The 24,730-nt window shown below is 41.1% G+C and overlaps 1 protein-coding gene across 1 annotated transcript in view; it reads right to left on the bottom strand.

Moving 5' to 3' along the window:
* The window catches only part of DOCK4 (dedicator of cytokinesis 4), a 300,819-nt gene that overhangs the window by 220,393 nt on the left and 55,696 nt on the right, over positions 1-24,730 (bottom strand). Inside the window, exon 2 of the mRNA XM_066591773.1 lies at positions 1,795-1,878. Within this exon, the coding sequence (XP_066447870.1) occupies positions 1,795-1,878 (84 nt within the window). The remainder of the gene's footprint in view (positions 1-1,794; positions 1,879-24,730) is intronic.

Genomic DNA, 24,730 nt, shown 5'->3' on the forward strand with positions numbered 1-24,730 from the left:
CCAGCAACTTTGCAATCCACTGCCTGTCATTAGGCATTTGACTTCTCAAGAAACAGGGACTTGGCGACACTGCTAGTTACTACATGCAACAGAGCTGCAGGTATTCAGATACTGCCTTGCAGCTGATTGGAGCAGGACTATGCAACTGGCAGAATGGCTGCTTAGGACACCTGCCATCTACTGCAAAAAGCAAGGCAAGAGAAAAATCTGTATGGAAAACTAAACGGATAGAGTTCAAACTGGGTACAAACAGACAGCAGCAAAGGGGTGATCAATGAAGACCTGGGCTACTTCTGATTTTTTTTTTTTATTCAGGTACACTTTAAAAAGAAAATACCCTAAAAAGTAGATATACCTCAATAAAATGGAGTTTAACCCTTTCCAATCCAATTTGTATCCTGGTTTTCCTAGGGGGCTTACTCTTTTCTGCCGTTATACAATGGCGCTATTTGCTGGCTAAAGTCAGTACTGCATGAAGTGATACGTTGGATAGGCTCCGACAGCAGAGAGGCTGGCAATATACAGTAAGAGAACCCCGACGGATGTCTTCCAACATCAGAGCTGTACAGCCTTAAAGGGGTTGTCTCGCGAAATCAAGTGGGGTTAAGTACTTCTCTATGGCCATATTAATGCACTTTGTAATATACATCGTACATTAAATATGAGCCATACAGAAGTTATTCACTTACCTGCTCCGTTGCTAGCATCCCCGTCGCCATGGTTCCGTCTAATTTCGGTGTCTTCTTGCTTTTTTAGACGCGCTTGCGCAGATGGGTCTTCTCCCTTCGGCTTCGCTCGGCAGCATCAGCGTTTTGGCTCTGCCCCCTTGTACGTGTCATCGCGTAGCTCCGCCCCGTCACGTGCCGATTCCAGCCAATCAGGAGGCTGAAACCGGCACACGTCATGGGGCAGAGCTATGCGATGACGTGTACAAGGGGGCGGAGCCAAAACGCCGATGCTGCCGAGCGGAGCCGAAGGGAGAAGACCCATCTGCGCAAGCGCGTCTAAAAAAGCAAGAAGACACCGAAATTAGACGGAACCATGGCGACGGGGACGCTAGCAATGGAGCAGGTAAGTGAATAACTTCTGTATGGCTCATATTTAATGCACAATGTATATTACAAAGTGCATTAATATGGCCATACAGAAGTGTATAACCCCACTTGATTTCGCGAGACAACCCCTTTAAATCATAATGTCTTCAGAGGTCAGACAGTGGATTGGAAAGGGTTAAAAAACAGGTAAGACTATGTTCTTGTACACAATATGCTGTATACATTATCTGTAAAGGCACACATTTAGAGATGAGCGAGCATACTTAGTAAGGCTACATATTCGAGAGAGCATCCCGTTTTTCGAGTACCTGCTGGCTCGTCCCTGAAGATTCAGGAGGCCGCGGGGGTCGGAGGCAGTGCGGGGCAGCGAGGGGGAGTGGGGAGGAGAGTGAGAGAGATCCCTCTCTCTCTCCCTCCCGATCCCCTCTGCAAGCCACCGCTCACCCCCACGGTCCCCCGAATCTTCAGGGACGAGCCAGCAGGTACTCGAAAAAGGCGATGTTCTCTCGGGTATATCGCCTTACCGAGTATGCTCGCTCGTCTTTATACACATTACCTTTCCTATTTATGCCCAGCAGTTGTGTACTACAACACATTAGTACTGTTCTGTGCCAAATAATTCTAATCTTTAAAACCATCCACCCCATAACTGAACATCCTACATAAACCTGGTCTTTGACTACTAGTCTGCAGAGAACCGATCACTTTACAAGCATAAACTGTTTATAACGTTGCGTACCTTCACATTTCTCCAGAATCTGAACGGTGTCTCCAATCTCCAATGTTAAGCCATGTGGATTGGTTGCTCGAAAGCTGGCCACCACTAGAAAAGAAAAAAGGTATGTTATTAACAACCAATAGCGATCTGCAACTTTCAGTATTACTATTTATCATATAGGATTTATCATATTTATAGGATTTGTCATATTTATCATATAGGATTGCAATTCCAATAAAGTATATAGTTTCCCCATGTGACATAAAATATACTGCATGTGTATTACTATGTGTGACAATATACCACAGTGCACTACTTATTATTCCACCCCAAACTATCAATTTGATCCACACCTAGCATGACAATCAATATTTCTTTACCTATTACTAGCTTATGGGAAAACCTAGAAAAGTCCTCTCATTAAAACATTAATGACGGGCATCGGAAAACTTGACCGAGTGTTTGAAGAGAAAGACTTATTATTCTGTTTGCCATCAGATACAAGATCATTAATGCTTTGTTTATGGTCTTCCTCAAAAGAACAGTAGGTCATTTTCTGAATGACGTATAGATGTTCACTCATTCTAATCGATAATTTGTTTTATGACTTATGGAGGACAGGGTAATAGTAAAACATTAACCCAATAATGAGCAAAGTAAGCATTAAAAAAGCACCCTTACTTCCAAATGACTCTCCTAGGGACTATTGCAGGATCCAGCACAATGAACACTAGCTGGTACCCTAATACTTGATATAGATGAAACTCATACACTTGTTATGGCATGATGTCTTGTAATGTACGAATTTTGTGCGATTTTGAGCGATCTGAGAATGCGAGAAAATGTTGAATTATGACTTCATTCTCATCTGCGATGTTTTCTATCATGTGATGTTGCGAGATTTGGAAATTGCTGCCTGCCCTATCTTTCTGCGTTATGCTATTTTTTCTCACACGTTTCCCTTAGAGCCTCTGATTTAACGCACGAACTTGCGATGTTTGTGCAATGTGTTTTTAACATTACCAACACCTTTTGTCGCCTATTGTTTGAGAATAACGAAGGCTGCTGCGATGCAATGCACAATGTTTTTTACAGAAAAAAACATCACTGATGCTCAAACATCGCATGAACAAAAATGCGATATAGCCACGATTTTCTTGCACTGATATCGCGCTCACCAGTGTGAAGGAGCAGACAAAACTTTGTGATGCTAAATACTTTTATGTAAAAAAAATAGAAGTGATGCGATATGGCTACATTCACAACTGTGTTTAGCCTTTCAGTTAGAATAGAGACAGAATTAGGTTTTCTGAGCAGAGAACAAAATTAAGATGGAAATAGATGGATTTTTTCCCCCACTTATTTCAGCGGGTTTCCCAAAAACAGAAAGTTTTAAGTTTGTTTCTGCTCTGCTTGGTTTCTATGTTTTTAACTTTTGGAATAATGCAGCAGACTGCAGTATTTATTCAGTTAAAAAAATGACAACCAAATGAAATAGAAGAAAACCAAAAACTTTCAGTTTGCTATCAGTTTTTTGGAAAACCCATTGAAATCAATGGCGGAAAAAAAATGTCAGCATTAATTTTGTTTCTCTCCTCACAAAATAAAACAGAGAGACAAAATTGCAACTGAAAGGCAAGAAGCAGATGGGAATGAAGCCTTATTGGCTAACCAGAAAAATTATGCTCCCAAGCTTTCGAAGCAGAGAGGTCCCTTCATCAGGCCTTATCAAATAAGTTAGAGAACAACACAGCATTTAAAAGATGTTACAGAAGATATTTTTACATGGGGTGATGTATGAATTAAGAGAATAAAGAGATTTTCAAGGGTTGAAACAGTTAATGACCTTTTCTCAGGACAGGTCATCAATAGAGATGAGCGAGCACCAAAATGCTCGGGTCCTCGTTATGCGAGTCGAGCTTTTCGTAAAATTCGAGAGCTCAATTCCAGTAACGAACCCCATTGACTTTAATGGGAGACTCGAGCATTTTTGTATGGGACCCATCGGTTGCCGAGTCTCAGTCTCTCTCTCTCTCTCTCTCTCTCTCTCAGTCTCTCTCTATTTCTCGGCCAAAACTGGGGCGGGGTCGAACACAGAGTGATGCTCGCTCAAGTAGCGAGCACCATCGAGTATGCTAATACTCAAATGAGCATCAAGCTCGGAAGAGTACGTTTGCTCAACACTAGCCATCAACAGTAAATCGGTGGTGGTCCCTAGCCTGGGTTCCCTGCTGATTGTTGGGGCTGCTAAACTACAGAGTGCATTTGCTGTGTGCCAGAAACACTCAGATCCCTACAGTTTGCAGCAGCCCAGAGTGATACTGTAGGCACAATTCTCATTCAAGTGAATTTGAATTTCCAACATTTTCTCACATGGACATTATTAAAACTAGTAATTATTAGGAAATTATAGTATCAGTGTTTCTGGTGGCACAATGTGCCACACAGCTCAGCTATATGCACATCACACACAGCTCTGCTATGTTGCTTTCGCATAGGAGCTGCACGTGATTTACAAACTTCAGCAGCTCGCTGAGGAGACATACTGACTCGCTACAAACTTCAGCTGGTGGCTGAGATGACATCGTGGCTTGTCACTGTATCATGTAAATTGCATTAGCTTCACGGCGGCGTTGAACCCTCTGTGGTGACATGTTTGCACAACAGTGACAGTTTGTTTCAACACTAGACAACGGCTGACGATTAGATGAAGGCTGGACTGGTGTGGCGCTAGCACTTGAGATGACATGATATCACATTCAGAAGATGTGGAGATAGCGGTGAAGGATTATGCTTCAATGTTGTTGGTCATTATGCACTGCCAGCTATGTATGTGGACATTTGTGAGGTGTCATTTACTGGAGTCTCCATACAGGTGTGCAGCTGTCTCACAACAAACTACAAACTGCCAGTCTGAGTACTGCTGTATCCATAGCAACTGAGGGTATTTGTGGGTGATGTAGTCCGCCCATAATCCCTCATGCAGCTCAGAGACCATGCGACCGATCACATGACGGTGACATCATCACAGGTCCTGTCAGCACACGAGCTATGCATGTGTAAATTTGTGCACATTCTAAGAAGGGTATGGGGAAACTGGAGACGGTCCAAAGGCAGGGGATTAGATTATTAAATGGGATGGCTGGTTTGTCTTGTAATGAGAAGCTCGAAAAAAAATTGGGCTTGTTCAGCCTGGAAAAGAGATGTCTTAGAGGTGTTATCTTTTACAGAAGACCAGGGAACATTCATTACATGTGCAAGAAGAGCAATTTAGGTATCTATACAGTAGGAGGTTCTTTACAGCTATAGTAGTCACACTATGGAATGCCCTACCCCAAGAGGCAATAATGCCAGGTGAATAACAGCATTTAAAGATGGACTAGATACTTATGGAATGACATTGAGGGTTATATATTTTTTTTCTAATAAGAATTTTTTATTCAAGTTCTTTATAGATTTTACAATCAGGTTTAACATTGATTCAGAATGCAGAAATACATAAACCAATTATATAATGTCATGATTCAAGTATAGCACAATATTTTTTATATTCTTTGTGTATTACTAACAATCTTTGGCAGGGAAGGAAGGGTTATAATTATTTTAACAAATAATGATGTATAATGGATCAAAAAATGTAGAACTGGATGGCGCTGTGTTTTTTTTCAACATATGCAACTATTTAACATGACATATACATGACTTCCTGATGCAAGGTCAGAAATTAATTCTACCACACGGTAAAGGTCTATCAAACTGTTACTTCAACTGTTAGGGATCACTCACACAGGCGTATGTGTCCCGTATATTACGGTTTATTTTTAATAAGCATTTGCTGCATATGTTAGATCCCCATAGCCTATATTGGATGCGTAATATGCACCAAAATAGGACTTGATGTGTTTTTTTCCCACATGTGAAAAAAAATGTAGGTGTGAGTGGCCCAATAGAAATCAATGGGCTTTTAGCACTGGGTATTACACAGGTGATAAATTCCCATGTAATACGCGAGCGACATACGCATTAAGAATGTTTAGAGATGCAAGACCTGAATGTCGATAGCTACCTACATATTAATTCTTGATTATTCTAATGTCTAGAGCAAAACAATATACTGCAGCATGGACTTTGGATGTGCCAGTACGGAGCCTGAGGCTGCGAGCCGTTAAGGCTTTCATGATGGAAACCAGCTATAGCAGAATACTGCTTGGGTAGCAGATGCTACATTTTCTGCTTAATAAAAGCCTACAGCAGATATTGATCCCACATGTCAGACGTCACCACACGGATTTTCAATGAATATTTAAAATAAGAATTCTTTATCAAATAAATGCAAGAAAGTTGAATAGTGAGAGTAGTATTTTAATTCTCAGTTCTGGCAATTAATGGCAAATACTGCACAAATGTGATTTGGAAAATACAACATGCTATTAAGGCCGAGATCATATGAGCGGCGTAATATAATTGCACATTATGCATGCAGTGTATGGACATACAATACGCGGTGAATGAAGTCAATGAAAGTACATTGATTTTCATTGATCCAATCATGTTTGCATATACTCGTTGTATATAAAGCACACGTAAAAAAAGAATGCAGCATGTTCTATTTTATCACGTACTACATGCGATAGAGCCATATTGGTCTCTATGGGTGCATATGAAAATGTTGTATATACACGATTACATTGTGTATGTACGGTGGTTTTTCAGCTTGTTGCTAGGAAACATGACTTAAAGTTAAAAAATAAATAAAAAATTAAACCAGGAAGCCAGTGCGCGTGAGACACACAGTCCTGTGTAGGCATACATGATCACAAACGTGGTAATACGCAGCTCCACACATTGGTAAAACACTGCATTTTCACACAAACACAAATGTAGATCCACAGCACTCACCAACTAAAACAACAGGGTTGGAGTGGTCAATGTATGCATGCCAGTAGAGGATGATCCGACCAAGATCACAAAGTCCAATCTCAATGAAGAAGGTATCCAGCAGCATAAATTGGTACAAATTTCCAGTTCCAATAGGGATAATCCCTTTTATCTTCACCGAGTCAAAAAAAATAGCAGCAACGTTTCGACTCTAGAGTCTTGACAAAGTAGAGTTGAAACGTTGCTACTATTTATTTAACTCCATGAAGATAATAAAGATTATCCCTATTGGGACTGGAAATTTGTACCAACGTATGCTGCCGGATACCTTCTTCATTGAAAACACTGCATTTTACCATACGGTCCTGTGAGCCCGGCATTAGTCATTATTCTAGAAAAATCGTTTATTTTCAGTTTATTTTTCCCCAGAACTTTCCCTGAGTAAAACTAAGCCTGCCAATCATGTAGTAACACGATGTAACATGAAGGAGTTCAATATTCTAGGGGAATAAATTCATTCCAAAAACAACCTACAATTTGCCTTTACAAACTGTCGAGAAGAAAAATACAAATGTGCCATCTTATTTCATGTTCCTAAAATGCTATTCTAATGCTACTTAGGCATGGTGTGAATATACCGTAGCTTATTTGTTGTGTATGTTCTGCTTAAAGGCTGGAAAAAAACCTTCCAAGATATACACCAACATGCTGATTCTATACATAAGAAGGCATTTTTTGGGCAGATTTTTGCTACTGAAGTCAATTGGTTGCTATATATAAAGATACCACAACCTCAACTGCACTGAAAATCACTGCTGGCTACACTTTGCAATACAACTGTGTAATAATTAACAGAAAAAAAAACATATACTGCATGGTGTAACATTTTGTAACATGAAAGTCAATGTCAAACATATGTATCTGTACAGGCACTCAGCTGCATAGATTTACAGTATGTGTTCAGCAGGAGCATTTCAAAGCACTGACAATAACTGCTGAACGCGGCGTGCAACAAATCTTGATGAAATCAATTTTTGGGAAAGAAGGGTGACAACCAATATGGCCACCATAACCGCACCCACAGAACTTGTTACCCAGCTTTCCTAGATTCCTGGAACTAAAAATACACCTACTATAGTTAAGCAGTGATAGATCCTCTGCTCCTGCAATAGTGAATAACTATACAGATATAAATAAAGTCATGGTAAAAAGGACACCCATATTTCTACAACATAAATCAGAGGTCTGCAACTCCACGATCGCTGACAGGTCCTGAGCAGATCAAAGGCCAAGTGTCACTTTCAACTTCCTCTGTGTCGTTAGAATACGGATGAAATCGAAAAGGTTCTGAGCACTTCCTAGCAGTACATTGATCCTGGATGGATCCGGTCATTAGTGCCAACTGGACCTTTTTTTAACATGCACCCTACATTTCCTGTAGGGAGTGCTGCTATTGGATTTAAAGGGCATTCTCAGTTCAGAAATTTATGACATATCCACAGGATATGCCATACGTGTCTCATAGATGAGGGTCCAACCTCTACGACCAGCATCTATCGCCAGAACAGGGCTTTGCCAATTCCATCATGGTTTACCTCTGCAGCCACTGATAGCCAGGATTATGGAAACAGCCAAACTGGCTGTTCAATGTAGTTTCCTTAGCTTTCATAGAAGTGAATAGGAGTTACAGAAACGGAGTAACAAAGCAAGTTCTGCTGTTTCTACAACTCATAAGATATGGAAATACCACAGCTCTATGCGCTAAACTATTCCATAACTCCTATGCAAATCTATGGGCATTATGGAAGCAGAGTAGAACAGTCAGTCCACCTCTGGCCACGGCATATAGGCTGTTAATCCCATATCAGCCATGTGTGGCCGAGATGAAAACACCCCTTGATTTAATCCATTGCAAATGTTATTTCATGGTCAGAGATGACAAATCGTATCAAAAACATATTTTAATGTAAACAGCAATTCTGTATTCACCAAGACAATTTTCTGTCTGATTCCGAGATGGACGGAACTTGCACAGCAAAAGATCCCATTCATTTGAATTGGTTAATGCGCACTAGCAAAGTTTGCATCAATTATTCGTCATGAATCACTCATTATTTTCTTTTAGAGAGTAAAAAAAAATGTTTTAAAAACTCTTTGTAATTACATGTCATGTGATTTTCATTTTTTTTTTACGCATGTTACTATGTGGAACCACATAAAACCATAGGAAATGTAGGGCAGTAAAAAAGTCGTGTGAAAAAAGGATGTGAAATAGATGTAAACACATTGAAAAAAAAATTTGTACGGGAAGTGGTCAGTTTTTTACTGACCAAAATGGCATTCACCCATGTGAGTGCAGCCTCAAGAGACCAGAGTCTGTAGCTCCACCGCCAAAATGCAAATATTGTATCTACTGGTCCCGCTATTTTTGACAGCGCAGCTTATCAGTTACATTACTCGGGAACTCGGCTCGGAAAAGAGTTGATGATATAAGACCGGCTTACCACACTCCATACAACGTAACCCCTGCTGGCAGATGCCAGAAGTGACAGATTGCCAGTCAGTGCCTAAGGACACCCACATACACATACGCTACTGCAGGAATTTGTTACTTATGCGACAAAATGATTATTCAACCCTGCAGTTGCTAAATTTATCTGCATTTAGTGTGTAATCTCATGTAGCATTTACATGATCTTCCCACAGCAGCTGAGGTCACAATACAGTATTTAAACGCAGTTAGTTGTCCTAATTAAACACGAAAGGAAAAAAAAAATCAATGGTGGTAAACATGACATTGGCCCTCTTTCTGTCCCCTGCTGCTCTGGTCATTAAAATACATCATTGCCTCTGTGTAGCGTTAATTATCAAAATAATCACATGACTCTTGCGGAGATTACCATGGTGATTCATTTTGTCTAGCAACATGATACATAATGCTGCAGAAGTTAAGACAATTTTCTGCATCAATTTCTGAAACTCATAAAGTTGAAGAAAAAAAACCCTGAACTACTATGTTAGTGATTGCAAGAATTGCAAGAACAGCATGAATGGGATGATAGTAACATAAACCATCCCCATAATCCTCATCTAAAATAAACACTCTGGATTACTATAAATCTAGATCATTGAGCATTTGTCTATGGAAGAAGAAAATACCACTTTTTTGTATTGCTTAACCCCTTAAGGACCAGGCTGTTTTGAACCTTAAGGACCAGACACATTTTAGGGATTTTACCCATGTGGCGGTTTTACTGCCCTATTTTGTTTCCTTTAGCTACCAAAATTATTTTTACTGCGTTTTTTTCCTGTGGCATATAGGGCTATTTTTTAAATATCTTTTTCACTGACTTTTTTTTTCAGTTTTTTAGTTTTATTGGGGGTAAAATGCTAATTTTTTAAACATTTATATTTATTTTTATTTAATTCAGTATATTTATTCTAAAATAAAGTATGGGAACGGATTCCTCTATTTGTTTCCGACGTTTTGATATATAGTATGTATGGTTTTGGTTTACAGGGTACATATGGCGATGGTTTTGGTTGGTGTCGGCTTTGTGTTATTTTCTTTCTTATATATATATTGTTTAATTCTGTAATATTGTTTTCTTTGTGTATGTAATTATGTTTTTTACTATTTATGTCCCACATGACGTCATGTAAAACCTCTGGGGGACATTTTTTTTTTATTTGACACTTGCCCACTGTAGCTGGGGCATCCATAGGAGCCCCGGTTACAGGGGGAAACAACCCCTGGAGTGACATTAGTCACTGGCAGAGCTGGCCAGGGTCTAGTTTGACCCTCCAGCTCTGCTGTAGCAGGAAACTTCAGAGGTCACATGACCCCCTACCGAATCCCGTAGTGAAAGCTACAGTTCTGCTTTCACTTTCTAGTACGCAGTGCTCATTGAGCACTGTGAACTAGGGGAAGGAAAGACAGGAAGGGTTAAAAACCCCTCCTGCCTTCTCCACCGGGTTATTAGCTGTTACTAACAGCTAATAACCCGTTCCTGCCTCTGATTGATTGCAGAGCAGGAGGCTTAAAGCGTTGCCATAATTTTACTATAGGCGGTGCTTTAAGCCCAGGACCAGGCGCCGAAGATTTACAGTGCCTGGTCCTAAACGGGTTAAAGCAGACTGTTAGAGATAAGGGAAATATGTCAAATGAGAGGTCAAGAACGCATATATATTTTATTGTTTGATACTGAAGGCTTCTGACCCCATGCAGAACTCCCCTCATGCAGAATTTGGAAATAATTTTATTTGGCACATTTGTGTTTGCTACTAGTAATGAGCGATTATTCGAATAATGCTTTGGGTCGGTATTTGGCGGATCAAAACAAAATCATTGTGAATCAGAACAGCTGATTCAAACTCCCATTAAAGTCCATGGGAGTAATTTGCCCTTCAGAAGATCCCCAATGCAGCCCAAACCTCCCAAATTGCAATCAAATATAATCATACATCTGGGGAGCACTATGCTTCTCCCAAAATTTGGGGCAAAAAAGTGTACAGCAGTACACAGCCCACATAGGGTCTTCTAAATAAAAATTAAAAATGACATCAAGGGAGACAGCAGGTGGGCTTCTTTTTTTTAAAAGCAATGTCAGAAATTCTGCAAAAGGACAAATTTTACCATGTGAACAGAACATCCAAACACAACCCTTCCAAACAAAGAAAGACAGAAGGTGCGATACTTGCTTGGAAAGCAATGCCATAAATTTTGGAGGAGGAGGAGGGTGAGGAGGGGACAGACATAGATGAATGTTCTGCAAGTCTTGGTGGTATTCTGAAACAAGGTCACCCACCCCCTTTGGCTTCATGCTCCACCATCAGCACATTGACGTAGAGTACTGTTAAAAATATCTAAGATCCCTGGCTATGCTTGCTGGACCACGTCCCTAGTCAGGTGCACCCTACTACTTGACAGCATTCTGCAATGCCAGGGACACATTATCACTCACATGGCGGTGCAGGGCATGGATGGCTTTTTTTGGGCAAAGAAATGGTGTCTGAGTATCTGGTACTGTGGGTAAGCATGTAGCATTATGTTATATAAGGAGTCTGTGTTCACTAGGCTAGCATTTCCATCACCAGCATCTGTGCTATGCTTCCATTCAGGCTTTGTGCTCAGAGTGGGTGGGATGGCACTGTTTTTTACGCTCCCATAACTGGAGGATGGAGGGTTGGCTGCTGCCCTGGGACACGCTGAATTATGGGGTAGATGTCCATGTCGGTGAAGGTGGTTGCGATGGCTCAAATTCTGCTCTCCATTTCTCACTCCTGGTTCTGAAGCCGGCAGCCTGTCCATTGTGGAGGAGAGACCTGAAGTACGTGTGCTACTGCCCCTACACAAAACTATGTCTCTTTGCTCACAGGCTACTGTATGAACAGGGAGGGAGATGGAGGAAGAGGCAACTACAGCAGCAGAAGAGGGAGCAGGATAAGGCTTTGGTCAAGGTGGGCTTTCCAAGACAGTGGGTGGTGGGAGTTCATGTGGCTATTCATACATCTTGTGTTAAGTTAATGTTTTTGTCACGTTATAAATGCTTACCGCAGATCTTACAGATGGCCACAAGCCCTGCAAGAAGACCAAGCTGTGGGTTTGATGTTGCTGCTGCAACTAGTAGTAGCTGATGGCGGTGGTACGTCCCTTTTTTCTGCAACATCCTACTCCCTGTGTTGGAACGGTGCTGCCTTGCAATGTCTACCTTTTCCTCCTATCCCTGAGAGCTGCTATGAGGACTTTCCCTGCCTCTCTATGTTGGGTCAAGTACCTCATCATCTTCCCCCTCCTCTTCCTCAGGCTCGGTCGGACGAGTGAAGATTTCAGTGTTTTTCCGCGAGGAAAATAACGCAATGCATGTGCGGGAAAAATCTGCATTACCACGTCCATTGCCACCCATATGTTCTATCTTTTGTATGTGCGGATTTTTCCCCGCACACCCGTTGCGTTTTTTTTTTTCCGCACGCAAAAACGTGCAAATCTCCACTCGTCTGACCAAGCCCTCATCCTTTTCTTCCTGAGTGGACTCTATGCTGCATTGAGCACAGAGAGGTGGCACCTACGGTTGCAAACTCTCCTAAGTACACATTGCACGCACTGACCCATGCTCATTTTAGTCTGAAAATGTAGCCAAAGATGCTGAAAAAAACAAAACAAACAACAATACTCACCTAGCTGGTGCTGTCCGGGTCCCTGCCGCTGTTCTCTGGATCTCCCGGCACTTGTCATCGCTGACAGAGGATCTTTTGGTAATGACGGGGTTTGAAGAACTTGCCTCCACCAGCAAGAGATTACTCTAATTGGCTAAGCCCACTGTGTGCGCAGGCTCAGCCATTCATTGTGTGTGCACCAATTACAGCCATTCATTCAGGAGTCGGCGCTCCTGAACCAATCAGCGCAATCTCTCACTGGGAGGCGGGGATTTCAATCCTAATCACTAGCAATATGTGCTTTGTCGGCTTGACAAGTGTCCGGCAGCCTGCCCGAAGCTCCGGAGAACAGCGGTGGGGACCCCATGGTACCAGCTAGGTGAGTATTCCTTTTTTTTGGGGTAGTGCAGCTAGTGCTTGCATTCAGCGCTGCCAAAAACGTGGCACCAAGTTGTGGCAAGTTTTCAGTAGCGCTAAAACCACTGGCTATTTATTTCAATGGGCGACACACGGCAGAAAAGGGCCACAGATAGAACATGCATCGCTGTCAAAGCGCAGAGTTGATTGCTGCGTTGTGACACTTGTGTGAGCAGCACCATTGAAATTAATGGGAGCGTTGTACAGCGTTTAGTGCAGGGCTGAAAAAGCAGTGCTACACGCTCTACAAAAACGTCTGTGTGAGGAAGGCCCTAGGCTGATGCACAGTTTGTTTTTTTTAATTGCTGCTTTCATGGTACTTTTGACACTTGCAGTTCCTGCCCATTATTTTGCGGCATACAAGTTTGCATCTAAATGTTGTCATCTGTAAGCCTATAGGAAAATATGAAAAGCCCTATAACCATTGTGCTTTATTTACTGCCTTCTTTTCTCACTTCTGCTGCAGTTTGTGGGTCAATGGCATTTTTACTAAATTGCAGCATTCTCTGGGTCTGTTGGTTATTGCCGCATTTTACCATAAGCTTGTCTAGATGAAAAAAAAAAACTGTTAAGAATAAAATGTGTGACCAAAAAATGCCACCCAAAAAGCACCAGGGAGGCCTCATGCACACGGGCGGGCCGAATTCAACATGCAGAATCCCACAGCGGAATCTGGCCCTGGCAGCAGCGGCGTCCGTGCGTACCTGTTTTTCTTTTCTTCAATCTGTACTGTGGATTGTCCGCGCGGTTTGCTGTTGGACATGTGCAGTAGAGATTATTGTTTTTTAACTCCTGCTCACCTGCTCAGTTGTAGTGAAACGCTGAAAGGCAAGAAAAGCTGGAGAGGAAAAAAAAGGGACGGAACCCGCCCTAAAGAGACTGTCTAAAGGAAGCCTTATGAGGCTGGGGTTCACACAAGAATAAGATTACCGCGTATTACACGTGGATGCATGGTAATTCGCAGGCAATCAAATACATTGCCTTACGCTGTTTCGCTCACATTTGTGTGCAAGCATTATGTAATATGCAAGAGCAGCATGTTCTATTTTGCCGTGTATTACATTGTTCTCTATGGGCAGGTAATTAACGCCGCTCATACACAATTACACTGAGTATGGCAGCATGTATACGCACCTTTATGAAGTGGCAGCATGGGAAAAAGAAACAAAACAATCCCTGGGTGACGCGCATGACAGCATGTGTGAGATCCACGGTCATGCGTGGCAATAGGCCGGCTCCACAGCGTAACTCATGCAGGGTTTTACGCATACAGCTGCGTGAGCCCAGCCTAATGCAAAGAGAAACCATATTCAGGTTTCTGAGGAAGGTAGGCATAATAATACAATATGTTCCTATTTATGCACACACCACTTTCATTTGTTTTTCCAAAACAGTATGTACGAGGATTTTTTTTGATCCTCAACGGTTTTATTACAATGTGGATGTAATTAGAAGTGGAAGTACTGAGAATGGCGATGGCTTTATTTACATTTTCAAATAAATACAAAATATGTTCCAAATTATTATGCAGAATTCAGTTTTTAAAAATATTATGACATTCATATAATTTCCAACATGAATCTGTTATTTGCTCCATGTACAGATAATTTTGCCAAAAATAAGGTTCATATTTGCAGATTTAGTTACATACTGATATATTAGCTCTTTAACTCCTTAACGGTGCAGGGCGAACAGCTACGTCCTGCAGCTTCGGGGTATGTATGAAGGGGATCGCGGGGCGACAGCCATCAGAGCTATTAATCCTTTAAATGCTGCCATCAATTCTGACAGTGACATTTAAATGCCCCGACTGAAGTTCGTGAGTCCAGCACTGCACCCTGCAATATGATCACGGGTTGCCGTGCGGGTGTCATGGCAGCTGGGGGCCTTCTGAAAGGGCTGTCATTGCAAATTTCCTATCAAGCTATGCCCGTGTCTTTATAGAATGCCTGTCAGATCGCGGTATAATGTAATGCTATGGCAGGAGCCATCAAAGCATCGAAAGTTCTTGAAAAAAAAGAAGAAGAGTAAAGATAAGTTTTAAAAAGTTTTACTATTAAAACTATTTTTAAACTACTATTTTTTTTTTTAAAAAGAAGTCAAAATATTTTACCCCACCCCCTGCTTTTGCTACATTTATAGTAAAATAATCTAAATAATAAAACAAAAATACATATTAGTATCGCTGTATCCGTAAAAGTTCGATCTATCAAAGTAATGCATTATTTACCCCGCACAGTGAATGACGTCTGAAAATAAAAATAAAGAGCACCAGAATTGCGCTTTTTTAGTCACCCCCATCTCCAAGAAAAAATGTAATAAAAAGCAACCTAAAAGTCTTATAATTGTCAAAGTATGGCGGCAGAAAATAGTTTTAAAAAGTTAATATTTCTGAAAAAAAATATCAAGGTAGTACAGCAAAAAAAACTAACTATATAACTTTGGTATCATAGTAAATAGTACTGACCCATAGAATAAAATTATCGTGTAATTTTCGTTGCAGTGTGTGCACTGTAGAAACAAGACGTGCACAAAGATGGTAGAATTTTGTTTTTTTCCACTTCACTTTATTTAGAATTTTTTAAAAGTTTTTCAGTACATTATATGGTACAATAAATAGTACCATTGAATAATACAACTCGGCCCGCAAAAAAACAAGAAGTTCTAAGACAGCTACATGGATGGATAAATAAAAGAGTTATGATTTTTTTAAAAGGGGGGAGGAAAAACTGCAAATGGGAAAAAAATCAAACAAACGAGTCCTTAAGGGGTTAATATTGCTTGAACAAGTCTCTTATCCATTGAACTTATAAGTCCATGTGTAGTTTCTGCTTGTATTTCATTAGAGGATGCCAGTATTGCCCTCCCCCCCCCCCCCCCAGAGCTACCGTTTTGAGGTATACTGATGTATGTCTTCCTTTTAATTGGAAAAGGATTTTTATTTATTTTAAATCAAATTACATACCGTATTTCCCAGCGTATAAGACGACTTTTTAACACAGGAAAATCTTCTCCAAAGTCGGGGGTCATCTTATACGCCGGACTAACTACCTGTAGAAAAAGAAAAAAATCTATGTGCGGTGTTCTGCGATGATCTGTGGCGCTGCTGCTGGCTGTCGCTCCATCCTCCACGCCAACAGAGCATTGCTTTCTGGATGCATGGCTTGAATGCCCCGCCTCCAGAAAGCTAATGCTCTGATTGGCTAACTCAACGCAGTGTCAGGCAATGAAAGCCGGCGCTGGGTTAACCAATCACAGCCATTCAATAGTTTTTTTCTTTCTACAGGTAGTTAGTCTTGCGTATAAGACGACAGGTAGTTAGTTTCCCCATTGAAAAAGTTAGGGGTTGTCTTATACGCTGAAAATACGGTACGCCTTTTATGATGGCGATTCCCCTCGCAGGGGGTATAACAAAAAATAATCATAGCATATCCAATCATATAACAACAACAACAACAGTTATACAAGTCATCCACAGTAAATTACTGTAATATGAAGAACAGCAAGTATCTGCATAGAAATAGGTAAAAGCAGTTGGTATCTAAACCCGCTGGGGGTTTAGATCTTTCATTCCCCTCCTATCAAGCTATCTTCTAACTGTCTGATTCTTTGTCGCCAAAAGCCGCTAAGCTCCTGGCAGGTCAAGATAACTGTACCATGGAGACCAGGTTCTGAGGAACATTTCCATTGTATCATCCCTCATTGCTGAAAGTTTTTCATATAACATTATCTTGGAGATCCTGGTATTTCTTCCTTTTAAGGATGTTCCACAGATTCCTAATCGGTTTGAGGTCAGGAGATAATGGTGGGCAAACCATGATTTTATCTCCTTTTATGCTTATAGCAGCCAAGAAGTCAATGTTTTTTGCAGCATGGCTGGGTGCATCGTCTTGTATGGAAATGGCTTTATTTCAGAATGCACGGTTCTACTTTTTAACCATGGCAGAAAATGCTCAGTTAGGAACTACATATTGTTCAGAGTTTATTTTGGTACCCTTAGTGGCCCTAAAAGGAACGATCATTTAATTTCCCGATACCCTGGCCCAATGCATCCCTCTGCCACCTCCTTGCTGACGTCTCAATACTGTTAGGAACAGGGTGGCCATTCACCGGCCATCCAGAACTCCATCAAAAACTGTTTGAAAATGAGTCGTCATGCATTCCTGAGCCCACTACAAACACTTCTCTTTGTGAGCTTTGGTCAGGGGTGGTTGAACTACAAGTCTCATGCAGTCTCTAGAGGACCCTGACACTCAGGAGACACCAGCACCTTCAAATATCTGTTTGCTGCTCATCTGTGCCATTTTTTGCTACTGCCCTTTTAATAGGATTAATTTGCCTTGCAGAAATTTTCCCTATTAAGCCTTTATCAGATCTCATTTGCCTATGTTGTGAATCACTCACATATCTTCGCACTGTTCGATGATCTCTCTTCCGTTTTAGAAAGGTCTTTCTTATTTCCCATATTGCATGAGAACTGTGACATTCCTTAGAAGATGGGCCATTTAATGTAGCATTCCTTTAGCCAAAATCACCTAACAATCTAAATAACAAAGCTGTCGGAGATTAATACCACATATCTAAAAAGGAGATGAAAAATAAAACAAACACTTTATTATAAAAAACAAAAACCTGAATGCGCATTTTACTGAAATCCTATAGATATTTACATCACATTCTCTGCCTGAAAATTTTCATGTGTTCCTTTTCTTCGCTCTCATTTTTTTAAAAAAAGTTTGTATGTTATTTTGTCGATATGATGAAAACGGTTAAACAGTAAAATAAAAAAATATTTAACTTGCATAAATATTCGGAACACAGTGTAGAGAATTAAAATGAAGTATCACAGACTGAAGCGTTGTTGAGCACGCAGGAAATTCAGACAGCAAGTTTGCAGTTAGCGAGACAAACATCTGAGGAATTACAAACTTCTTGTGGTTAATACAAACTTCCTAAGCAGTCAAAGAACAAAAGCAAACTATGAAATGCGAACACATCGGCGCAGATGTTTTATCATACATTCATGTCAGAACAATGTCATTACATTGTTGGTCTCCCTAAAGTGCTAAGAGAAACTGTGCCGCCATTGGCTCTTTTGTACATATGCTTAAAGGGGTTGTCTCACGAAAGCAAGCGGGGTTATACACTTCTGTATGGCCATATTAATGCACTTTGTAATATACATCGTGCATTAAATATGAGCCATACAGAAGTTATTCACTTACCTGCTCCGTTGCTGGCGTCCTCGTCTCCATGACTCCGTTTAATTTCAGGGTCTTCTTGCTTTTTTAGACGCGCTTGCGCAGAAGGGTCTTCTCCCTTCTGGACGGTCCGGGCACGAGCTGCGTTCTGGCTCCGCCCCCTTCTATGCATCATCACGTACCTCCGCCCCGTCACGTGTGCCGATTCCAGCCAATCAGGAGGCTGGAATCGGCAATGGAACGCACAGAGCCCATGGTGCACCATCGGAGAAGACCCGCGGTGCACCATGGGAGAAAACCGCAGTGCATCCCTGGGAAAGGACCGGCGTCCATCTTGGGAGAAGAATTTTATAAGTTCATCTTTCATCACATCGATGAGTAGCAAGCGGTTTAAAAACCGCTTTAAAATGCTATTTTATGTCGGGGGGGGGGGGTGACAGGGGGAATGGGCTAATGTAAAATTTTGATGTTTGCCGCGAGACAACCCCTTTAACTATGCTTATTAGCTAATCCACTTAAAGGGATTAGATCGCCTATATTTTTTACTACTTAAAACCAGATAGATAAACATATTCTGTTTTTATTTTCTGTTCTAATTCTTTTATTTTGCTAACTATACATGGCTAGAAGGGGGCGACCATCTTGCTTGAGCTACATTGAACAACATTTGGAGCATTTAGAGCCATTGGCACAGTGGACAGAAGCTTTCTCTACAGGTCAGGAAGTGACAGACTAGTATTAGGCACTGTGGTCACTGAATAATGCAGAATTTTAGAGTTTTGTTTAGAAATCTAGCTTAAGTAATGAAAATTAAAACCACCCAAAAATTTTTTAAAATATGCTTAACACCAAAATGTGATTTAGGGCTTGTACAGACGAGCGCACGAAATGCTCTTCTATAGAAACCAATAGGTTCCTATAGAAGCGTTCACATGGACGATTGTTAGACGCGCTGAAACAGGTAAGACATGCCAGTGCAAAATCAAACGAGTGCAAACTCGCATGTTGGCTCGGAGGTGCGCGCACTGATAGGACATGTCTTATCTCTGCTGCATGCTTTCCATAAACTCCTATAGGAGCCTTGAAAACAGGCAGCACGCACCTCAGATTGTGTGAACGGGCTACTTCACATAGCTTGTAGTGGTCCGTTCACACAATCTTTGCAGCACTATAGCATGCTGTTGTCTCTCTGCTTAGCAGCGCTTGTCTAAACGAGGCCTTATATTGATATATCATTTTCTGGTGATACTTTCCCTTTACATGGATAGTTCCCTCAATCCCAAACTAGTGAATTAGGGTCCTATTACCTGGAGCAAGTCATTTGCTTTAAAATGCCTTAAAACAACACATGCAGAAAATAGTTTACATTTTTTTCCATGTAACAGGGCCCTTGGTTAGAGAAAAAAATATAAAAATATACATTTTAGATCCATATACATAAATGCATCCAGGAACCAGCAATGCCTGTACAGGCAACACATGGTTAAAGAAGTAGATGCTCACCATAATGTAGACTCAAAGTGCATAATATTACACAGTATGCAAAAATATCCATAATAAAAAAACTGGATCCCAGAAAGCAACGCCGTACATAACACTGACCCCCCCAATACCACCAAGATTACACCAAATGAGACCCGATTTGTTGGGAAGGATTTCTGTAGCTGCTCACAAATGTCTGCGCATTGAAGGGTACATCATGTCGAAGGTTAACTGTTTGTGCATACATTGCTGAGAGGCTTTTCATATATACAGTAAAATAGGTCATGGTGAGCTTAGAGCATGATGGCACGATGGAATGATGTCTAATGTTATGCAAATTGTATCAACTGTTAATTCATTCACTGCAGACACCAGCCAATTTTACACAAAAGTATCATTTGTGCTTTGTATATAGTTGATATTTCAGTACCAAGAGAAGGCGAATGTACCACAAAGATTACATGTATAGAATAAACACACTTCTGTTTACTTAGCTGGAGCAGAATGAATGCGAGTCTGTGAGAGGACAAATAATCTGATTTAGAATGATCTATCCACATGTCAGCATATCATATACAGTAGAAGCTTTCCAAAATGGGTGACATTGCATTCCCTTTAACATTTATGTCACACTGCAAACGGAATGCACGGAGTCGTGGTAACACACACAACCTCCACTCTATTCATGCAGAGAATTAGGACCACCATTCTTGGGGGTTCCATGTTCCCAACCCCCATCGATTGACATAAATTATCGACTTTTTTCTGGATAGGGGATAACTTTGTTTCTTTAAAGGGGTTGTACCAAAATATAATCAGGTATTCATAACTGGTGCACTGAAGAATGCCTACTGCAAAAGTCAAAGTGGTGGTATATGGCACATGAGTTCTGTCTGTGGGGTTCTGCGAATCCCTACACCATGCAGCACCTCCCTTAGGCACGGCTTCTAGACACCTATAGAAAATGGGTTGGGTAGCAATTGCACTACATTTCATTTTTACATATCTAATTTGTTAATTAAGCATTCACAGAACGCTGCACTAACATTGCCTAATACTCCCTAAATGAGTAATTAATACCAAGACACTTAATTGGCAAGTCTGCAAAAACAGCTTAAAAAATATGTATTTTTTCCAGGGGCAAAATGCAAAAAAAAAAAAGAGGGTACTTCCTTCTAACGTCTTAAAGGGATTGTCCCACAACTAAATACCACTTTACTCTGATAGATTGTGCACAATTTTGTAAGTGGAATCATTTCTAATCAATGCTGGGGTATGCTGTTATTTTGCTTTCCTCTCAGAAAATCCACCCAAGGACTGCCTCGCACAAGTGTGTTGGTATAGCGTATTCCACATGTGGGTTTTGAGCGCAGAATACGCTGAATCAATCTCCCATAGGTGGGCATGTTGCTGATCATTTGAATTGCGCAAAATACACGCCCTAGAAAGTATACACACCAAGATAGTACATGCGACTGGCAGCACACAGCAGGAATGCAATGTCATTACGTACTTGCTACCGGTACGTGCCATTCGCATGTCTCTTGCGGATGTCACGCTGCGAGATACACTCACATTAGCCCAGCCTAATGCGTCCGATCTGGTGGTCACACATATTCAGTGGCTCAGCCAGACAAGCTGGATTTGGTTGTACACTAGCGGTGGATTGCGATGTGATTCCTCCTATTGTACAGGACAGCGATTGAGAAGCAGCACATGAGAGGAGGTTTATTCTCACCATCACTGGACACATTAGCAAGATATTCTGAGAGGTGCCATAACAAGTATGTACCAGTAATGAATATACTAGACACATGAGCATCGCTGAAAAATAATTCCAATTGAGAAAGTGATGAGATATGCGAGGTAAGTCAGTTTTTTTATTTTATACTATTATAATATTTTGCTGGGTATGAAACCCCCTTGAAGGAGCTTATTTGTCATGCTATGCATCACATGGTTCTACTATGTTGTAGGTTTGAGGTTTGTTACTGATGCACATTAGCCATGATACACTGAGAAAATGATAATTATTTGCATGGTTGTTTCAGCTCAGGTCTTAGGGCCCATACACCAGGCCGTATATTTGGGTTATGTGTGGTTTATGTATTCCACAGACAGCACACAGTTCCATAATAAATAGTCTTTGAGGCTATTCAGATGGCAGATTTTACACAAGGCCCGATAATGTGAAAAAGATTGAGCATGTACTATTATCATCGGTTATCACAGACGAGAATAAGCCATGCAATGTGCAGGGTCCATGGAAATTGGACACAGATGAGTGTCTCAATGCAACTTACGCCCACGTTTCTTGGGTGCAATAGGCACAGTGCCATATGAATCTGGCCTTAAAGTCAGGCTTAAAAACATTGTTAGGGCTCCAGGCCATGGACGGATTTTTGTTGCGGAATCCGCGGCAAGTGTCCGCACTGTGGATCCGCAGCAAGTAACGCCCCATAGCATGCTATGGGAAATCCGATTCTTCCTGCACACTTCTGAAAACCATTTAAGTCAATGGAAGCCGTCCGATCCGCTGCCCTTCCGCATGCGCTAGGTGATGACACAGGAAAAGCAAGAGTTTAAAAAAAAAAAATCTGTACCGCACATGTCCGACGGCTCGCTGTGCAGTCCATCCGCAGTACTGATGATAACAGGTATGCGTGGACTCCGCTGCTCCCAGGGCCGGATTCTGGTACGGAATTCTGCATGCGGAATCCAGCCCTGCCGTGTGCAGGCGGCCTTAATAGGCTATTCCCATTTGTATTTATTGTATATCTACAGCATACACTATAAATTCATTTTTGGTAAATAAAGTGATTTTTCATATTAAACATAAGGTGCCGTAAAGTGTGGTACCACATAAAGGGGGTGTACCAAAATAGAAAGTTATCCCCATTCCACAGGGAAGGGAATGACTTTCTGATCAGTGGGTGTTCAAACACTGAGACCCCAGCGATCCTGAGTATAGGGATTTAAAAGCTTCCTGCATTAATGAAGTCAGGGTCCCAGACATCAGACCCCCACTGATCAGAAAGTTATTCCCTCTGTTCTGGATAGAGAATAACATCCCATATTGATACAACCCCTTTTAGCATGGACACCTCCTTAAACTAAAACTACTGCTATGCTCTGAAGTGCTAGTATGTACCTGGACACAAGGGTGAAAAACTATTAATCTAAAACTCGGAATACGAATAAACAGGGTTCCGAACCCTGAAAAGACACGGGCAACAGACCCTTTGCTTTTGATGAACTGGTGATAAGGCAAACCAAAGGCTGTACAAGTGAAGCGGTCTACAATGACTTTATTTACTCTGACTACATGGGGAATCCACTTGCTACAGACACACAAATATTATATTTCCAGGGCACACAAGCATGTTCTTAAGTAGTGTGGCCTGGAGGAGGCGAAAGGCAAAATAAGGACATCTGCTATCTAGTCGGGATGCTGCAACTATTTCTATTACACAGCAGGGAGTAAAATGAGATTGCTTTGCAACTGAATCCTGTCCAGGCTGAGCTGTAGAATAACCACAGTTATAATCACCTTAATTCACTTTGATCATTAGGTGCCCAACAGCATATGCGCACAAGGCTATACCGCCACATTTATGGCTGAACCTAATATTTAAGAGAGAAGCTTAAAAGATTATTTTTCCCTCTGTGCCTAGTAATAGCTGCAGGACGTAGTCCCCAGATTCTCACAACTCTGATGAACATTAAATCTGCAAGCAATCAAATACCAAGGTATAACCTATTTCTTTTATCAAACAGATATGTACATATTGTATGGTGGTAGATAAAGAAGCCTTTGTGCTGTGATATTTTGCTAATATGTCGTATACTGAATAACCCATGGAGAAAACATTACAACAACCTATTTCATTTAATTACCAATTAACTACAGGTTGCACAGGAAGCCAAGAGGAAATGCAGATCTTAAAAGATGCTTACTGTACATGGTGCATAATTCTCTAATAATTGTTTAATGTTTGAAAACAGTTCATCCTCCTTGAAGGAATATTCCAAGCAAAACCAATTGCTGCGTGTGACCAATGCAGCCAATTACTGGCATCTTCACTGCAGCCAGAGCAGCAGGAGCAGGCTCCTTTTGCAGCAAAATGGTTCTCCTGTTTTGGCGCGGTGGTTTGCCATTGCCTTCCCCAGTCATCTTTTACCCACCCCCAGCAAGCTGCGTACTCAGCTTGCTCAGAGGTAAAAGATCCTCGGAAGGATGGAAGGGGGTAAAAATTCCTCAGCAGGATAGAAGGCTGAGTCAACTTTAAAGCCGGCTACTTGAACCTTCAGGTCGTGAGCGAGAGCTTAGGACTGCATTTCTGCTGCCCTAACACTCTGCGCCACACGGGGCTCTGTGCTCATCTGTATAGGGTTGTTTAAACCACGAACACATGGATTCATATGAATGGAATTCTTTACATGTTTTCTACAGTTTTAATTGCAACTGGTTTCGATGTGTCAATACCCATCTTCTTTTAAACAAACAAGGAAAATCCACCGGAGAGAATATTTTTGAACGGTTGCTCTGTAGTATTTTTATTTATCAAAACTGTTATGTTATACCCTGGATGACATGAAAAATTTTTTGTCCTTTTTACTTTTTTTGTTTTCTCCTCCAGACTTTCCAAAAATTGTAACTGTCAATTTTCCATCAATGTAGCTGTCTGGGGGGCTTGTTCTTTTGTTGGACAAGTTGTATTTTTCAATTGCACTATTGTGAACTCTTGTTCTCTTAGCTCTAATGTATTATTACATGCTGAATCATCCAATTAGAAAAGTTTAACAACATTCTAATTGGTCAA

This window comes from Eleutherodactylus coqui, chromosome 2, assembly GCF_035609145.1.
Source record: "Eleutherodactylus coqui strain aEleCoq1 chromosome 2, aEleCoq1.hap1, whole genome shotgun sequence".
NCBI classification, from domain to species: domain Eukaryota; kingdom Metazoa; phylum Chordata; class Amphibia; order Anura; family Eleutherodactylidae; genus Eleutherodactylus; species Eleutherodactylus coqui.